The sequence below is a fragment of the Erythrolamprus reginae genome, chromosome 6 (assembly GCF_031021105.1).
Source record: "Erythrolamprus reginae isolate rEryReg1 chromosome 6, rEryReg1.hap1, whole genome shotgun sequence".
Taxonomy (NCBI): Eukaryota; Metazoa; Chordata; class Lepidosauria; order Squamata; family Dipsadidae; genus Erythrolamprus; species Erythrolamprus reginae.
Window position 1 is genome coordinate 27515606 of NC_091955.1, and position 15796 is coordinate 27531401.

General features: G+C 38.5%; 1 protein-coding gene across 3 annotated transcripts in view; it reads left to right on the forward strand.

Moving 5' to 3' along the window:
* Nucleotides 1–15796, forward strand: part of LOC139169380 (V-type proton ATPase subunit S1-like) — a 75669-nt gene that overhangs the window by 35428 nt on the left and 24445 nt on the right. For all 3 annotated transcript variants that reach the window (XM_070755429.1, XM_070755430.1, XM_070755431.1), the window contains exons 5-6: nt 2694–2734; nt 4745–4830. In XM_070755429.1, coding sequence (XP_070611530.1) covers nt 2694–2734; nt 4745–4830 — 127 coding nt within the window. The remainder of the gene's footprint in view (nt 1–2693; nt 2735–4744; nt 4831–15796) is intronic.

The window sequence follows — 15796 nt, forward strand, 5'->3', positions numbered from 1 at the left end:
CTTATGTCAATTTTTCATACTAATGACCATTGTAATATCCCCATGGTTATGTGATATACATTCAGATGCTTGACAACTGACTTACATTTATTATTGTTATTGTATCCCGTAGTCATGTGAACACCTTTTGCAACCTTCTGACAAGCAAAGTCAAAGGGGAAACCAGATTCATTTAAAAATTGTGGCAAGAAACGTCATAAAAGTCGTAAAAGTCCTTGCCTTCCAAAAGAGCCTAAAAACTCATCTTTGTCGCCAGGCCAGGGGGTGACTAGATGTTCCCCCTGACCAACGAATGTTTTTAGTACGATTGTTGAATGAATGGTAATGGAAGTTTTTAAAGTAAAGTTTTAAGTAAGTTGCTTAAAACCCACCTCTGCTGTCAGGCATGGGGGAATTGAGACCCTCTTCCCCCTAGGCCTTTACAATTCTATGCATGGTATGTATGTATGTATGTTTGGTTTTTTATATTAATGGGTTTTTAATTGTTTCTAACACCAGACTACTATTGTACACTGCTTTATTGTTGCTGTTAGCCGCCCCGAGTCTCTGGAGAGGGGCGGCATACAAATCCAATAAATAAATAAATAAATAGATAGATAGATAGATAGATAGATAGATAGATAGATAGATAGATAGATAGATAGATAGAGTAAACTTTTAGGGATTGTTTTTATGTATTAATTGGATTGATTTTATTATTGTCTCTTATATATGTTGTGAGCCGCCCCGAGTCCTCAGATAGGGGCAGCATACAAATCCAATTAATTAAATAAATACATAAATAATAAACTGGGGCAAAACTCATTTAACACATTTATCACTTAGCAACATGGGTTCAATTGTGGTTGTAAGTTGAGGACTACTTGTACATGAAATCCTAACATATCTGGAAAGAACCAACTTGAAAAAAACCAGCTCAAAATTGCATGCTTACACTAAAAGAAAATCCTGAAATGGCTTATGTAGGATGCATTGGACACATTGAATGGATCTCTATTTATCGCAAATAGAAATTTCTCTCTCATTTGGTTTCCTTTTTGCCATGATCTCTCATTTTAGACTGTTCTATGGGTGTTGTCAGCAATGTTTTAGGTAAAAATCATTCAACTGCAGCCTAAGTTATTAAGACTGGCAAAAACCTGATTATCTGTCTTATTCAATAAAAACTGTTCTGCTGTCAGTTTGTTTTAACCAGTTTTCTTTTTCATTCTGAAAGAGCAAATTACTGCCCAAACATTTGATCCCTTAGGGAGGAAATAATGGTAAATAAAAAACGCAAGGTAGACATGGCCTGTTTACCTGGGTGCATTTCTCTCATATTGTTGTTGTTACTGTTGTTGAAGTCATCGTTGTCCTCCTCCTCCTCATATTGTTTTGAAATATTGTCCGTCAGGTGAGGGGTTAACTTTCCCTTATCTTTTTGACAAGATGCTGGCAAAATGATTTACAAATAGACGAAAGTGAAATGAAAGAAATAGTAGAAAATATATATAAGATTAAGAATACAAGAGTTAAAGAGATGAGAAGAAAAATTTTACATAAATTGTATTATACACCAGCACAACTTGCACACTTCCAGGGGAAAGGGAAAGGCAACTGTTGGCATGGTTGCCAAAAGAAAAGAATTTTCATGCATATGTTCTGGGAGTGTGTTGAAGTTCAGAAATTTTGGAAGGAAGTGCAGAACGAAATAAATAAAATGCTAAATATTAACTGGATAATTACAAAAGAAATAGCGATATTAATTAAACAAAGAGAACTAAGAGATTTTAAAGAAATAAAAACTGCAGCACTGGAAAGCGCTCAAGCGGTAGTGGTATTGGGTTGGAAAGAGTCTGTAAAATGAACATTACAGAACTGGTACTGGTACATGGTGGATCACATTCATTTTGAAATCATGGAAATAAGATTAAACAACTTTGATGAAAATAAATTGGAGAAGCTGATGGCACGATAGAATAAGGTGAAAGGTTATATGCTGAGTAGAATCTGTGACGAAAATGTAAAAAATAAACTCCAATCACTCTTTTAATAATAACAAATGCAAAGTAGAACTAAGGAAATTAAAAAAAAAACATAAACTATTAAATATTTGAACCCCCGCAATTGGTGGTGGTGGTGCTGGGATTGTCAGTCGGGTGATGGGCACATGCACTGTGCACCGTTTTACATTTGTTTTATGTAACTTATGTGCAAAACCAATAAAAATATATTTAAAAACCCCCAAAAATCTTTCCCTGATCTTTATGCTATTATGCGGAGCTACTTTTTCTCTACTTTGCAGACTCAATGCAAGTCACTGGAATACATAAGCCACCAAATGACATTTTAAGATACTAAAGTTCTTTTAATATTGCACAAAGCAGGCCTAGCTTCTGAGACATATTAAAAATTATGCTTAGTTTTTATATTAATAACTGTCAGCACTTTCTACCCAAAATAATGTTCCCTTAATGGATCGTCTACTTATATCAGGATTATATAATTTATCAAAACATTCACTGATAATGATAAATACAATATGATATCTTTGCTACAATATTTCAATATGAAACCATATATTTTATGTATCCTCTTGAAAGTATATTAAATAATTTTAAAGTGAAATTTCTTTTCAATGCAAAATGTTTTCCTATTAGTTACTTTGTGATATTTTCCTTTTCCTTTCAATATTTTCAATATTTTTCATGCAGAAAAGATGAACTTCACACTCAAAGCAAGCTCATTGAAAATGGTAGGTGATTAAATAAACTTATCTACAAAGAAAGAAACGAGAAAGAACTTTGGCTAGGGATGAGGTGATCAGTAAATATAAAAGGAAAAATGGGTGTTTGTTATCCTGGATAAGGATATTTTTGTTTTAATATTAATTTACATATTTTGGTTATATCTGCCTAACTGCTCTCTGGAAAATGCAAGAAAACTAATAAAATGTAAGATCCTGTCTTATATATTTAAAACCCGAAATAAGCAGTTAGCCTTATTTTGACCTATAAAGCCCTTCATGGCACCGGACCAGAATATCTCCGGGACTGCCTTCTGCTGCACGAATCCCAGCGACCAGTTAGGTCCCACAGAGTTGGCCTTCTCCGGGTCCCTTCAACTAAACAATGTCGTTTGGCGGGACCCAGGGGAAGAGCCTTCTCTGTGGCGGCCCCGACCCTTTGGAACCAACTCCCCCCAGATATCAGAGTTGCCCCCACCCTCCTAGCCTTTCATAAGCTCCTTAAAACCCACCTCTGTCGTCAGGCATGGGGGAATTGACATGTTTCCTCCCCCTAGGCTTATAAAATTTATGCATGGTACGCAAGTAATAAATAATTGTATTGTTATTGCTGTGAGCCGCCCCGAGTCTGCGGAGAGGGGCGGCATACAAATCTGATTAAACTTAAACTTAAACTTTGGGGAAAGTCTTATTATTTTGAAGTACATGGGGCAAAATGGGTCTCCGCTTGCTATCTTACCTAATTTCCAGCTCTGTGTCCCTAACTGTAACCAAAGTAAATGGCAGGGACAGGTTGTGCATGTAGTTAAATTTTTTTGGGTGGGGGGGCTTATTATTGGGGAGGTCTTATTTTTGGGAAAACATGGTAAGGGTACATATTTCACTATACTGTATTCCCTAATATGAATTTAATAATAATACCGTTTATTTATAATGCCCTTTTACCAAAAGGCATAACAACAACATCAAGCCATATACAGTTTATGAGACAGACAATAAATAGGTTAATAAATATCCCCTCCCTCCCCCATATGTCGCAATTCCCCACATCCTGCAATATACCATTGATAAAGACAGAAACAATTGATACAGACAGACTGTTTTTTAAAAAAGTTAAAACAGTTTGTTAACAATCACAAGCCCAGGATGTAAAATGTTGCCCTCCCCATGGCCAGCGAGCAACCTTACTCCTATAGATAAATAAATAAGGACAATGATGGTGCAAAAGGAGGACAGTGATGGTGCAAAACATCTCTTTGTTATAACTAGTCCTGCTTAAAGGGAAATGTCCTTCCTGAGTTGGTCGGTGATGTAATGAGTCCAGAATGGGCCGTATGACCCTCACTGTTATGTCCATGGTATGATATGGCAAGTAGGATGCTTGGCTGCATAGCTAGAGGTATAACAAGCAGGAAGAGGGAGATTATGATCCCGCTTTATAGAATGCTGGTGAGACCACATTTGGAATACTGTGTTCAGTTCTGGAGACCTCACCTACAAAAAGATATTGACAAAATTGAACGGGTCCAAAGACGGGCTACAAGAATGGTGGAAGGTCTTAAGCATAAAACGTATCAGGAAAGACTTAATGAACTCAATCTGTATAGTCTGGAAGACAGAAGGAAAAGGGGGGACATGATCGAAACATTTAAATATATTAAAGGGTTAAATAAGCTCCAGGAGGGAAGTGTTTTTAATAGGAAAGTGAACACAAGAACAAGGGGACACAATCTGAAGTTAGTTGGGGGAAAGATCAAAAGCAACATGAGAAAATATTATTTTACTGAAAGAGTAGTAGATCCTTGGAACAAACTTCCAGCAGACGTGGTAGATAAATCCACAGTAACTGAATTTAAACATGCCTGGCATAAAGATATATCCATCCTAAGATAAAATACAGAAAATAGTATAAGGGCAGACTAGATGGACCATGATGTCTTTTTCTGCCGTCAGACTTCTATGTTTCTATGTTTCTATAATAGCATTAATAAACTATTAAAATATGGTTCTGCTTTACAGATAAAATAATTGGAAGGTTTATCAGATCTTTGCAGGAACAAGGAATTCCATTTTTAGCCATTTATACAGCAAAGCAACCCTCACAGGTCAGTACTTCTCAAAAACCTTGAGATATAAAATGCCATGCTGCAATCTAATTCCTTTGCCTATTAGTGATCTGTTGATATCCAATCCAGATTGTGCAAAAATAACTGCAGTTAATTCCAGTGATTTCTGTGAAAGGAGAATTTTAAAAACCAAGAGGATGGTCATGTTTAGGTGATCAAAAACCCTCCCCTTTTTAATATATTGTTAATCGTGGGACAAAGACCTCAAATTTTGAAGAAGTTTCTGATTACTTTAAATGAAGACTGGGTGAGACAGTGAAATCACTATATATCACTAACGGGGACATGGTCTAGTGAATTACTTTTTGCTGTAATGTACTTGTTTTTCACATTCCTCAAGAGAACTGTGATTAAAACGGTATTGATTTAAAACAAAGGTTTAAAGCTTCAGCATTTTATTGCTTAAAAATATTGTCCCTTATTGTTAACAACCTGAAACTTGATGAACTCTATAATTGTACCAGATTTCAAATCAATCTGATTAAAAAGGCAATGGGTACAGCAAGTTCCGATTAGAGCATATAATATACTTCTGTCCAATAAAAACCATTAAAGTGTTTTATTAGGGGCTACTGTTGAAGAAATCCTAAATTGTGCTTCTGAAGTTATTATTTCTCCCTGATTAAAGCTTGCAGCAGTTTCATTCTAGAAGTAAAATATTGTTCTCTGAAGTTGCTATCTAGAGGCCTTTATGTGTAATATCTTCTGTTATGGTTTAGGAATGTCTCCTAATGAATATTATGTTAATGATAGCATAAATGAATATTATGTTTGTGATAAATGTGCAGTTGTGCCTGTTCTTTTTAGTCTGCCACCATTTATAGTGAAGAGCTGAACAATATTGGCAATGAATCAAAAGCAGCCATGGCAAGGGCCATTTACAGACAAGTGATGAAATACCCATTGTGACATTGTGATACAAACTTATATCATTTATATGTTTACATGCAACTTATACAAGTAGAAAAAGACAGTGATTGCATTGCAATGCAATAATGCACATTTTGTCAACATATGTAGGAAGAGATGCCCAAGGGGATGATGGTTGCCTTGTGGACCACTGAACCCCACGAGAGTGATGTTAGTGGATGATGATAATGATGCTATTCCTGCCTAAAAACAACTTGGGCAAACAAAGCTTTGGTTGGCAGAACACGTCTGCTGTTTCAAATATTAGGAATATTGTCTATTCTGTATCTTTAATTGATTATTAATGTTGGGATGAAATAATTGCTTTTGAGCTAAATCAGGAGTGTTAAACTCACATAACCAGGGCAGCATCATGTGATGTATCAGGACTTTCCCCCCTTTCGCTTAACTGCGCATGGGTGTGGCAAGCACATGACACATCCGATCCACAGGACGTGAGTTTGACAGCCCTGTGCTAAATGGTTAGACTTGGGGCCCAGAATTTACATCTTTCCTTTCTGTCAATTTCCTTTCTGTTAGTTATTCCCCAATTGTAGAGATTTTTTAAAAAATGATAGAAAGAAAAGAGAAACACTTCTTTGTGTGTGTGTGTGTGTGTGTGTGTGTGAGAGAGAGAGAGAGAGAGAGAGAGAGAGAGAGAGAGAGAGAGAGAGAGAGAGAGAGAGAGAGAGAGAAATCTCAAGTCAATTTTTGACTCCTAGAAATTGCCTGGACATGTCCTTGAGGTTTTCTTGGAAAGATTGTTCAGAAGATTGTCTCTTTCTAGAATTGAGAAACAGTGCTAAGTCCAAGATCACCCAACTGGTTTTGTTCCTAAGGCAAGACTAGAATGTTTGGTCTCCCAGTGTTTAGTTTAATCACTATACCACATTAGCTCTCTCCGTTTATGGGTCAGTTGCTCAAATGAATGCTTGTTGTTTAATATAAGCAGTTCATTTTGATTCCTGTTGTGGAATTATACCTTAGATCAGGGGCAGGCAAAGTGGGCTCTTCTATGACATGTGGACCTCAACTCCCAGGATTTCTTAGCTGGCAAGACTGGCTCAGGAATTTTGGGAGATGAAGTCCACAAGTCATAGAAGAGCCAACTTTGCCTACCTGCCTTAGATATACCATATAGGGCCCTGAAAAAAGCTAGATGAGCATTACATCAGGGATAGGTTCCAAATTTCTTTACTACCATTCTGTGGGAGTGGCTTAACAGTCAGGTGACTGGGTGAGAGTGGCTTGGCCATCATGTGACTGGGTGGGTGTAGTCTACTCAATGTCACTCATGTCAAGGAGTGCCTCACCTGGCCCCTTCCCTCCCAGCCATTCCTTGTCACACCCAGCCTCTACTTATCTATAGATCTGTAAAAATGTTGTTTACCTTTTTTCAGCTTTATTATCTACCTACTATAGATGTACTTTTATGGCCCAGTGAAAGGAGAAAATGCTTTGCCCAAGAGTGTGATAGACCAGGGGTCTCCAACCTTTTGGACCTCAGGCTACCAAATTCATAATTTTAAATCCTGCAAACCAGTGGTGGGGAGGAGCTCAGATGCCTTTCAGGCCTACCTGTCTGCTTCAATGAGGCCTCTGGGTAGGAAGCCCAAGAGAAAGTGCCTGGTCCAGTCATGGAGCCTGGAAACCTATTTTTGTGTTCCTTCTCTCAAGAAGCTTAGTCAATCTGAGTGAAGAAGAACAAATATGGGCAGAATGACAATGGCTTGCTGATGTTGGTGGGAAAATCAGTCCCATATTCCAGAGGTGTAGCTGTAGTCCCTCCCCTACCCGTTTCCTTTCCTTTTCTTTCCTTTCTTTCCCCCCGTTCCATTCCTTTCCTTTATTTTCCTCCTTTCCTTTACTTTCCTTCCATTTCCTTCCCTCTCTGCTCCTCCCTTCCCTCCTTCCTTTCCTTCTTTTTTCCCTTGCCCTGCCTCCCTTTGCCTCTCCATCCTTTCCCCTCTCTCTGTCTCTCTCTCTTTCTCTCTCTCTTCTCGGCAGCAGAGTAGGAAGAAAGTGCTCTGGGACTCGGAGGGCTGTGCTGTCCTAGGCCACCATTGCCACCACAGCTGCTCCTCTCATCTTCCTGGCTTTAACTCTGAGACCAGCAAAGAAGCGTGATTTAGCGTGGCTCAGGCTTTAGTGCAGGAGCAGTGGGGAGTTCAGGGTAAGTAGTGGTTCATTTTCATGCATGGGAGGCAGGCAAGGGAAGGGGAGGGAGTCCCTTACAAATGAGCCACAATTGCTCAAGATACAATTTCCTAGTCCCTCATTGTATCTACCTGAAGGCTGAGAGAAGCAAATTCGTACCTGTGCATTTTGAAGCAGAAAGTTCACTGTTGTCTTTGCTCAACAATTCAGTTCCTCACTTTAATTGCTATTCATCCCTTCCTTTAAACATTAACATTTGCATTTTCCCCTTGCAAAGCTTAACTAGGTTTGGAACCTTTTGAAAGGGCAATCCTCTTGCTTTCTTAGTACATATTGCTAATGGAATACTTTTATCCTGTTCAGTGTGGTGAAAATAAGCATGCTTGATCAGGCATGAATTATGGGGGGAAAAGAACTTCTGCCAGTTCATCAAAGAGATAAGAAGAAAAGCCAATGGAGAACACCCAAAATCTTTGTGGAAGCCGACAGACCAACATTCCCTGATATTACACTTAACTTTTGTGCTTCCATCAGTGATTTTTCTGCTTCACACACACATCGCAAAAGGCCAGAGAAGGAAAAACAGAGATGGGACAGTTGGTCTAATCTAATTTCTGCAGCAGCGGGTGCGTTCTAGCTCCAAATCTGGAAGAAAGGATTTCAGGTTAACCATATCTTCAGAGCAGAAGGCAATAACTAACTTTCAGTAAAAGGCATGTGAAAACAGCCTTTCTTCCAATGTAGAAATAACAATTTTTCCAGGTTCATATTGGATATGTCAATAAACTGGGTGTGTTCTGTAGGAATTGTCCACAGGTATGGTTTAAAAAATGTAAAAATGGTAGCCACAACTGTGTGGATGAAGCACTGTCTGATTTTTATCTGCATCTTACACATAACAGTTTCAGTCACACTATTGTAGCTACCACCATGACATGTTCAACCATATCTGGTTAGGAGGTAATATTGCTGATTAAAAAAAACCCATGCACTTTTAAAATTATAAAGGTGTTCCAAAATATGGTCTGTTGACCAACAAAAAAAAATAGTAAAGGGTATCAAAACAGGCATTTTTGGTACCCTTCACTATCTTGTTTAATCCATCCTACCAAAGACTAAGCAACCAAGTCATACAAGAAGATTCCTTCTAACAGTGTAACTCTCAGCTGCTCTGAGTCTGTTTTGGAACGAGTGGCATATAAATACAATAGAATACAATAAATGAATGAATGAATTAATGAATGAATGTCAGGAGTTCCAAAAGACAGTGGAGAAATAGAATTTAAACATCCTTTTTGACTAAAGGTACTCCATATTCCTCATCTGTATTATGGTTGGAGAGATCAAGGACAAATGGAGATGGACAGATGTAAAGCTGTCAGCCAACATAGCTGGCAGACTGACAAGAAATGGGTTAGATCTATTGAAACATTAGTTTGAGATTTCAATCTTCGTTTTTTGTGAAACTTGAACCAACATAACATTGACTTAACTTCGGTCTTAGACTAGTAGATCATTTATTGTTCATTTTTAAAGAATCATTACTGAATATTGTTAATTCCATCCCGAGATAGCGAAATGGTAGAAGAAAAGAGAGAATTAAGGTATGGGCTAATCACATTTTGCTTTAACAAGATATGGAAACTGACAGGAGGAAAGTAATAAGATGAGCTAGGGATTCTTTTTACTGACAAGGTTACCTGGCTGCTTCAAAATCAAGATAGATAGCTTTTAATGTCCGCCAATAGCTTTACAGCAGATGGGCTTCATCTAATTTGTTTAAATACTGGGAAGAAGATTATTAATTTATTTCACAGTATAATATTGTCCTTTCCAAATGCCTACAGTAATTAACTAGGCAAATCTTCCCCAATCTTGTGCTCTCATAAGAGGCACTCACAATGCACCTGAAAGGTAGGAAGTAAAAGAAAATTACAGTGAATCCTGAAATCTTCAAAGTCACTGAATTATGTCCTTTGCATTGGCACATAATACTTGTGTACATTTCAAAAGGACTGAATTTCATTTGGGATCTGCATTCAGTGACATGGAATCAAAATAGCTGAGATAGATCTGGCCTGTAAAGTAGGAGTAAAATTCATTTTTTTCCCTTGCTGGTTCTGTGGGTGTGGCTTGCTAGACATGGCAGAAGAAGGATATTGCAAAATCTCAATTTGCATCCCATTTTGGGGCCATCCAAAGGTGGTATTAAATACTGAGTGGAGCCATCCTGACATGCTGATTCTCTGAACTACTTAAAATTTTCGCTACCGGTTCTCCAGAACCGGTCAGAACCTGCTGAATTTCAACCCTGCTGTAAGATGTATTAAAGAAAAGGCAGGGGAAGGTATTTGTTTTATGGATTCTGTTGTGTGATTCAGGCTGCTGCGATGTGATCATCAATAGCCCCTTGGTATAGTTATTGAAATTTGAGCTATGTCATTTCACAATTAATATAGACCTTTAAAAGCAGACTGATAGTTCCTTAATCATTATCTCTGTCTTAAGTCTTCCTGTAAGTACAGTATTGCTTATATGGTTTGGAATATGATATATATTTACAGATGTTTAAGAGGTTTTAATAATTATTTTGGTGCTCTTGAGAAGCTTCATTTCCCTGAAGTTACTATATAACTAACATTAAATGGCTGTAGGCATAGATAACTGTGACATTCATGATGTTATTAAAGTAGTGGTGTCAACCTCAAGACCTGCGGGCTGAATCTGGCCTGTGGGGTGCTTAGATCACCTGTGGGGCAAATCTAGAAACAGTGAGGGCCAGCCTGTGGTGCCTCTGCCGGTGAAAACAGAGATTAGGAGAGCCACAGGTAGCCCTCCAGAGGTCCATTTTCACTGGCAGAGGGTTTGCAGGAGGCCAGCCCACAAGTGCCCTCAACATGAGTGATATTGAGGTGGCCATGCCCACACTGCCCACACCCACCCCAGCCCCCATAGGTCAGTACAACCCTGATGTGGCCCTCAATGAAATCTAGTTCGACACCCCTGTTATAAAGAGATGACAAATGTATCATGATATCATTACTTAAATTATGTGACTATGTAATTTCTTTCTGATATCTGATGCAAGAATGTAAGCTGCATCATTGATATAATGATGTTAAGACCTAAGTGTAGTCATCTGTGCCTCTCATCCATTATGAATACTGGTGATTGCAGAAGGTCTTTATGTGATAGAAGTATTTTTCAAAATTTAAACCTTCCAGTCTCACTAGATTATATTTAAATTAGTTGACTAAAACAAATTAAATAGATTGCAGCTTTCTGCAAAGTGTGAACTCGTAGCAGTGCCTAAACTTCCAAGAACATCACTGGATTTCACAAGAAACCAAGGAAGGGAAGGAGCATTTTACTCTACTCTACACCCTAATTAATTGGGAAATATATGTTTTCATAAACGGAAATAATCAAAGGCATTTTCTCACTCCATCACATTTGTTAAAATGATGCAAGGAAGCTCAAGAACACACACTGTCGTGGGGCACATTCTAAAAGGGTAGAGGTTTCATCGCATGACTCATGAGTATCATGCAATTGCATTTTTGGTATCTGCCTTCCATGTTGACACCATCAATAAGAACTTATCTGTTCACTTAAAGAAAGAATTAGGAAGGCTTAAGAAAATACAACACAATGCAGGGACAATTATATAGAGCTGAGGTGGCGCATTGGGTAGAGTGCAGTACTGCAGGCCACTAAAGCGGACTGCTAGATCTGCAGGTCAGCAGTTTAAATCTCATCACCGGCTCAAGGTTGACTTAGCCTTCCATCCTTCCGAGGTGGGGATTGTGGGGGCAATATGCTGGCTCTGTTAAAAAGTGCTATTGCTAACATGCTGTTATGCCCTTTGTTAAAAGGGCATTATAAATAAATGTTTATTATTATTATATCTCCAAACTTTCTCAAGGGAGGGAGCCAGGATCATAGTTGGAGCAAAACCAAGTATTGAAATCTACAAAGCCAGGAGAGGTTGTCTGTACATCTGAGGCCAGTTACACTTTGTCAGCCCTATGAGATAGAACAATTAAGACAAAAGATATATAGGTCAGAACTACTTTTATTGTGGGACATAGTTGCTCAGTGGCTAAGATGCTGAGCTTGTCGATCAGAAAGGTCGGCAATTCAGCAGTTTGAATCCCTAGCATTGAGGAATGGAGTGAATGGAGTTTGAATCCCTAGCGTTACTTGCCTCAGCTTCTGGCAACCTAGCCGTTTGAAAGCATGTCAAAATGCAAATAGAAAAATAAGAACCACTTTGGTGGGAAGGTAATAGTGTTCCGTGCACCTTCTGTGTTTAGTCATGCCAACCATGTCTTACTAATTTGTTAGAATTCTTTGAGGGTGTAAATAAACACACAGATAAAGGGGACCCAGTTGATATTGTATATCTTGACTTTCAAAAGGCTCTTCAGCCACAGAATTAGAAAACAGGTCCTGTCCTGGATTGGTAACTGGCTAAATTGTAGGAAGCAAAGGGTTGCAATAAATGGACAATTCTCTGGATGGATAGAAGTAAGAAGTGGTGTACGCCAAGGTTCAGTTTTGGGACGTTTACTTTTTAATTTATTCATTAATGATCTGGATGTAGAAGTAAATAGTGAGGTAGCAAAGTTTGCTGATGACACTAAATTGTTCCGGGTAGTGAAAAGTGAAACTGATTGTTGGGAGCTCCAGAAGGATCTCTCGAAATTGAGTGAGTGGGCAACAAAGTGGCAAATGCATTTTAACCTAAACAAGTGCAAAGTTATGCACATCGGGGCAAAGAACCCCAATTATACCTACCAACTGATGGGGACAAAACTTTCTGAGACAACCCAAGAAAGGGATCTTGGGGTTTTGGTGGACAGCTCAATGAAGATGTCAACCCAGTGCGGAGCAGCAGTAAAAAAAATCAAATTTCATGCTTGGCATGATTAGGAAGGGAATCAAAAATAGGTCAGCAATCATTGTATTGCCTCTGTACAAATTGATGGTGAGACCACACTTGGAGTACTGTGTACAGTTCTGGACATCACACCTCAAGAAGGATATAATGAAACTGGAAAAGGTGCAAAAAAGGGCAACAAGATTGATAAAGGAAATGGAGCACCTCCCTTATGATACCAGGTTACAACGCCTTGGTCTCTTCAGCCTTGAAAAACGGTGTTTAAGGGGTGACTTGATCGAAGTGTATAAAATCATGCATGGGATAGAAAAGGTGGATAGAGAAAAATTCTTTTCTCTATCACACAATACTAGGACGAGGGGGCACTCCCTAAAGGTCATAGGTAAAAAAGTGAGGACAAATCAATGGAAATATTTCATTGGTTTATGGAATTCACTTCCAGAAGAGGTTGTGACAGCTATCAGCCTTGATAGCTTCAAGGCAGGGTTAGACAGATTCATGGATGCCAAGTATATAGATGGTTATTGAAATGGATGTCCAAGTGCTGCCTCTATGTTGGTTGAGGCAGGCAGGATTCCCTTGAGTACCACTTGTTGGGGGTCAAGGAAAAGGGAGGGTCTTGGCTTCTCTTTCTGCTCAAGATCCTCATGGACAATTGGTGGGCCACTGTGTGACACAGAATGCTGGACTTGATGGGCTATGGCCTGATTCAGCATGGCTCTTCTTATGTTCTTATGTTCTTATGTTCTTATGTTCTTATGTTCTTATGTTCTTATGTTCTTATGTTCTTATGTTCTTATGTTCTTATGTTCTTATGTTCTTATGTTCTTATGTTCTTATGTTCTTATGTTCTTATGTTCTTATGTTCTTATGTTCTTATGTTCTTATGTTCTTATGTTCTTATGTTCTTATGTTCTTATGTTCTTAACCATAAGACCATACAATTGTCACCAGACAGTGCTGGCTCTTTGGCTTAGAAACAGTGATGAGCACTGCCCCCTAGAGTTGGGAACGACTAGCATGTATGTGTAAGGGGAACCTTTACCTTTTATTGTAACAACTGCAATAATAGGCTCTTGCAAGTCTGAATGTGCTTCACTTCTTCCTCCATTTTCATGTGAGGTAAGGAGGGACTTGTCTGAGATGTTTCCTCATCCCATCCTTGTCCTGGGCTCAGGCCTACTTTGCCAAACCTTTGTCTTGCTACAAGCTCTTCCTTCCTCATTCAAGACTATTCCATATTCCCACTACACATTTTAGTACACACTGGTGTTGCAAGCAAAATTTCCCTTGTTAATCATTAGGTCTATGCAACCTTACAACCTCAAAAACAGAAAGGACATTTGGAGCACTCAAAGATACTCACGTAATAATATCTGTCTTGGTTCTCCCACACCTTTTTTGTTTCCTTCTCTGGGCACTGATTTGCATTTTTTTTAAAAAATGTCTAACAGGTAGCATGTAACTGTAAAAATGTGTTTAATTATTTGCTAGCTAGATTAGCTGGATTCCTTCCTATTATGCAAAGAACACTTTAGAATCATTACATCTGAACTGCTTCAAGGTACTTGAAGCTAAGTATATGTCACCATTAAGGTTAACAATGTCTTGGCAAGACACAAGACCAAAGGAAGAGAGTGGAAGTTACTATATGTTGCTATTAACTATAGGTTAATACAGTTAGAGTATGATATCTAAAACAATTGTTTCTGCCTTAAAACTTTTTTTTCCAACGCAAAAGTTGTCATTTCTTTAGAATAAATTCATTTTTAAAGTGATATTTGTTCTGTATCTTTATAAATGAGCCTAAACATATAGTTCCGGGTGAAATGCTGTTAGTTCCTTCGTGCCTGTCAGTCGTTGGAGAGTCAGTCATGAAGGGAGTGCGAAGCTCCACTCATCTGCCTGGATGCCACCAATTGGGTTCTTTTACTCTCTGTTCATGCTCAAAGCATTCTGTGCATGCACAGAGGGTAAAAGAACTTAAATGGCGGTATCCAAGCAAGTGGCGGAGCCTTGTACTCCCTTCGCGACTTGGTCTCCGATGACTGACAGGCATGAGCGAACCGGGAGCATTTCACCTCTGGATAATTCATAGAAAACATGAAGGCTCCAAGAGCTAGGATGAAAAACTCTATAGGACTTTAAGATGGTAGCAGGAAGAAATAGAAAACCTCCTTTTGTCATCTAGTAATCATCTAAGAGCCAACAATGTAATAGTTAAAAGCATCAGGTTAGAAAACAGGAGACTGTGAGTTCTAGTCCTACTTTAGGCATGAAGCTATATCTAAGACTTGGCCAATCACTTTCTCACTCAACCAAAGTGAGAATGAAAGAAAAACAAACCACCTCCAAAATGTTGCCAAAAAACTGAATATAATTCTCCAGACTGTTGCCAGAAATCAAGATGGATTCAACATCTATGTATAATTTGAATATGTGCATCTCCACCAACTTTGAAAATCCCAGTTTGTTCTCATTATCTGGAATGTATCATTTCTCCCACCAAATTTCCAGAACTGATGCCCTTCATATTGTGACAGTTCTCCCAGAATTTTTATTTGGACTTTTGGGAAAAATGACTAAATGATTGTTCAAGTCAGCTGCACAAAAAGAAAGGTGACCTTTTTAAAGCAATTTTTTTCAAACGAATGCAGCAATGAGGTGAATGAAATTCAAGTTAAAGAAAAACAAGGACTTTAAAAGACTTTGAAATGACCCGTTCCTCTGTGACTTGGAACTTCCTAACAATCATGCTGTTTCACCATGCCATTGAAAAGCAGGGAGTCAAACCTGCCCATTTTTCAGGATCAGGATGCAATTTTTAATAATGCAGGGAGCAGTTCATTCATAGCAATGGAGAGGCAACACCTTCCTGTGATCATCTTCCAAAACAAATTTGCATTCATGTCTTTCAGTGGCTTCTTTTGTTTTGCAGATTTAGATAGAGCACACATAGCCTATGTGTAAGTCACA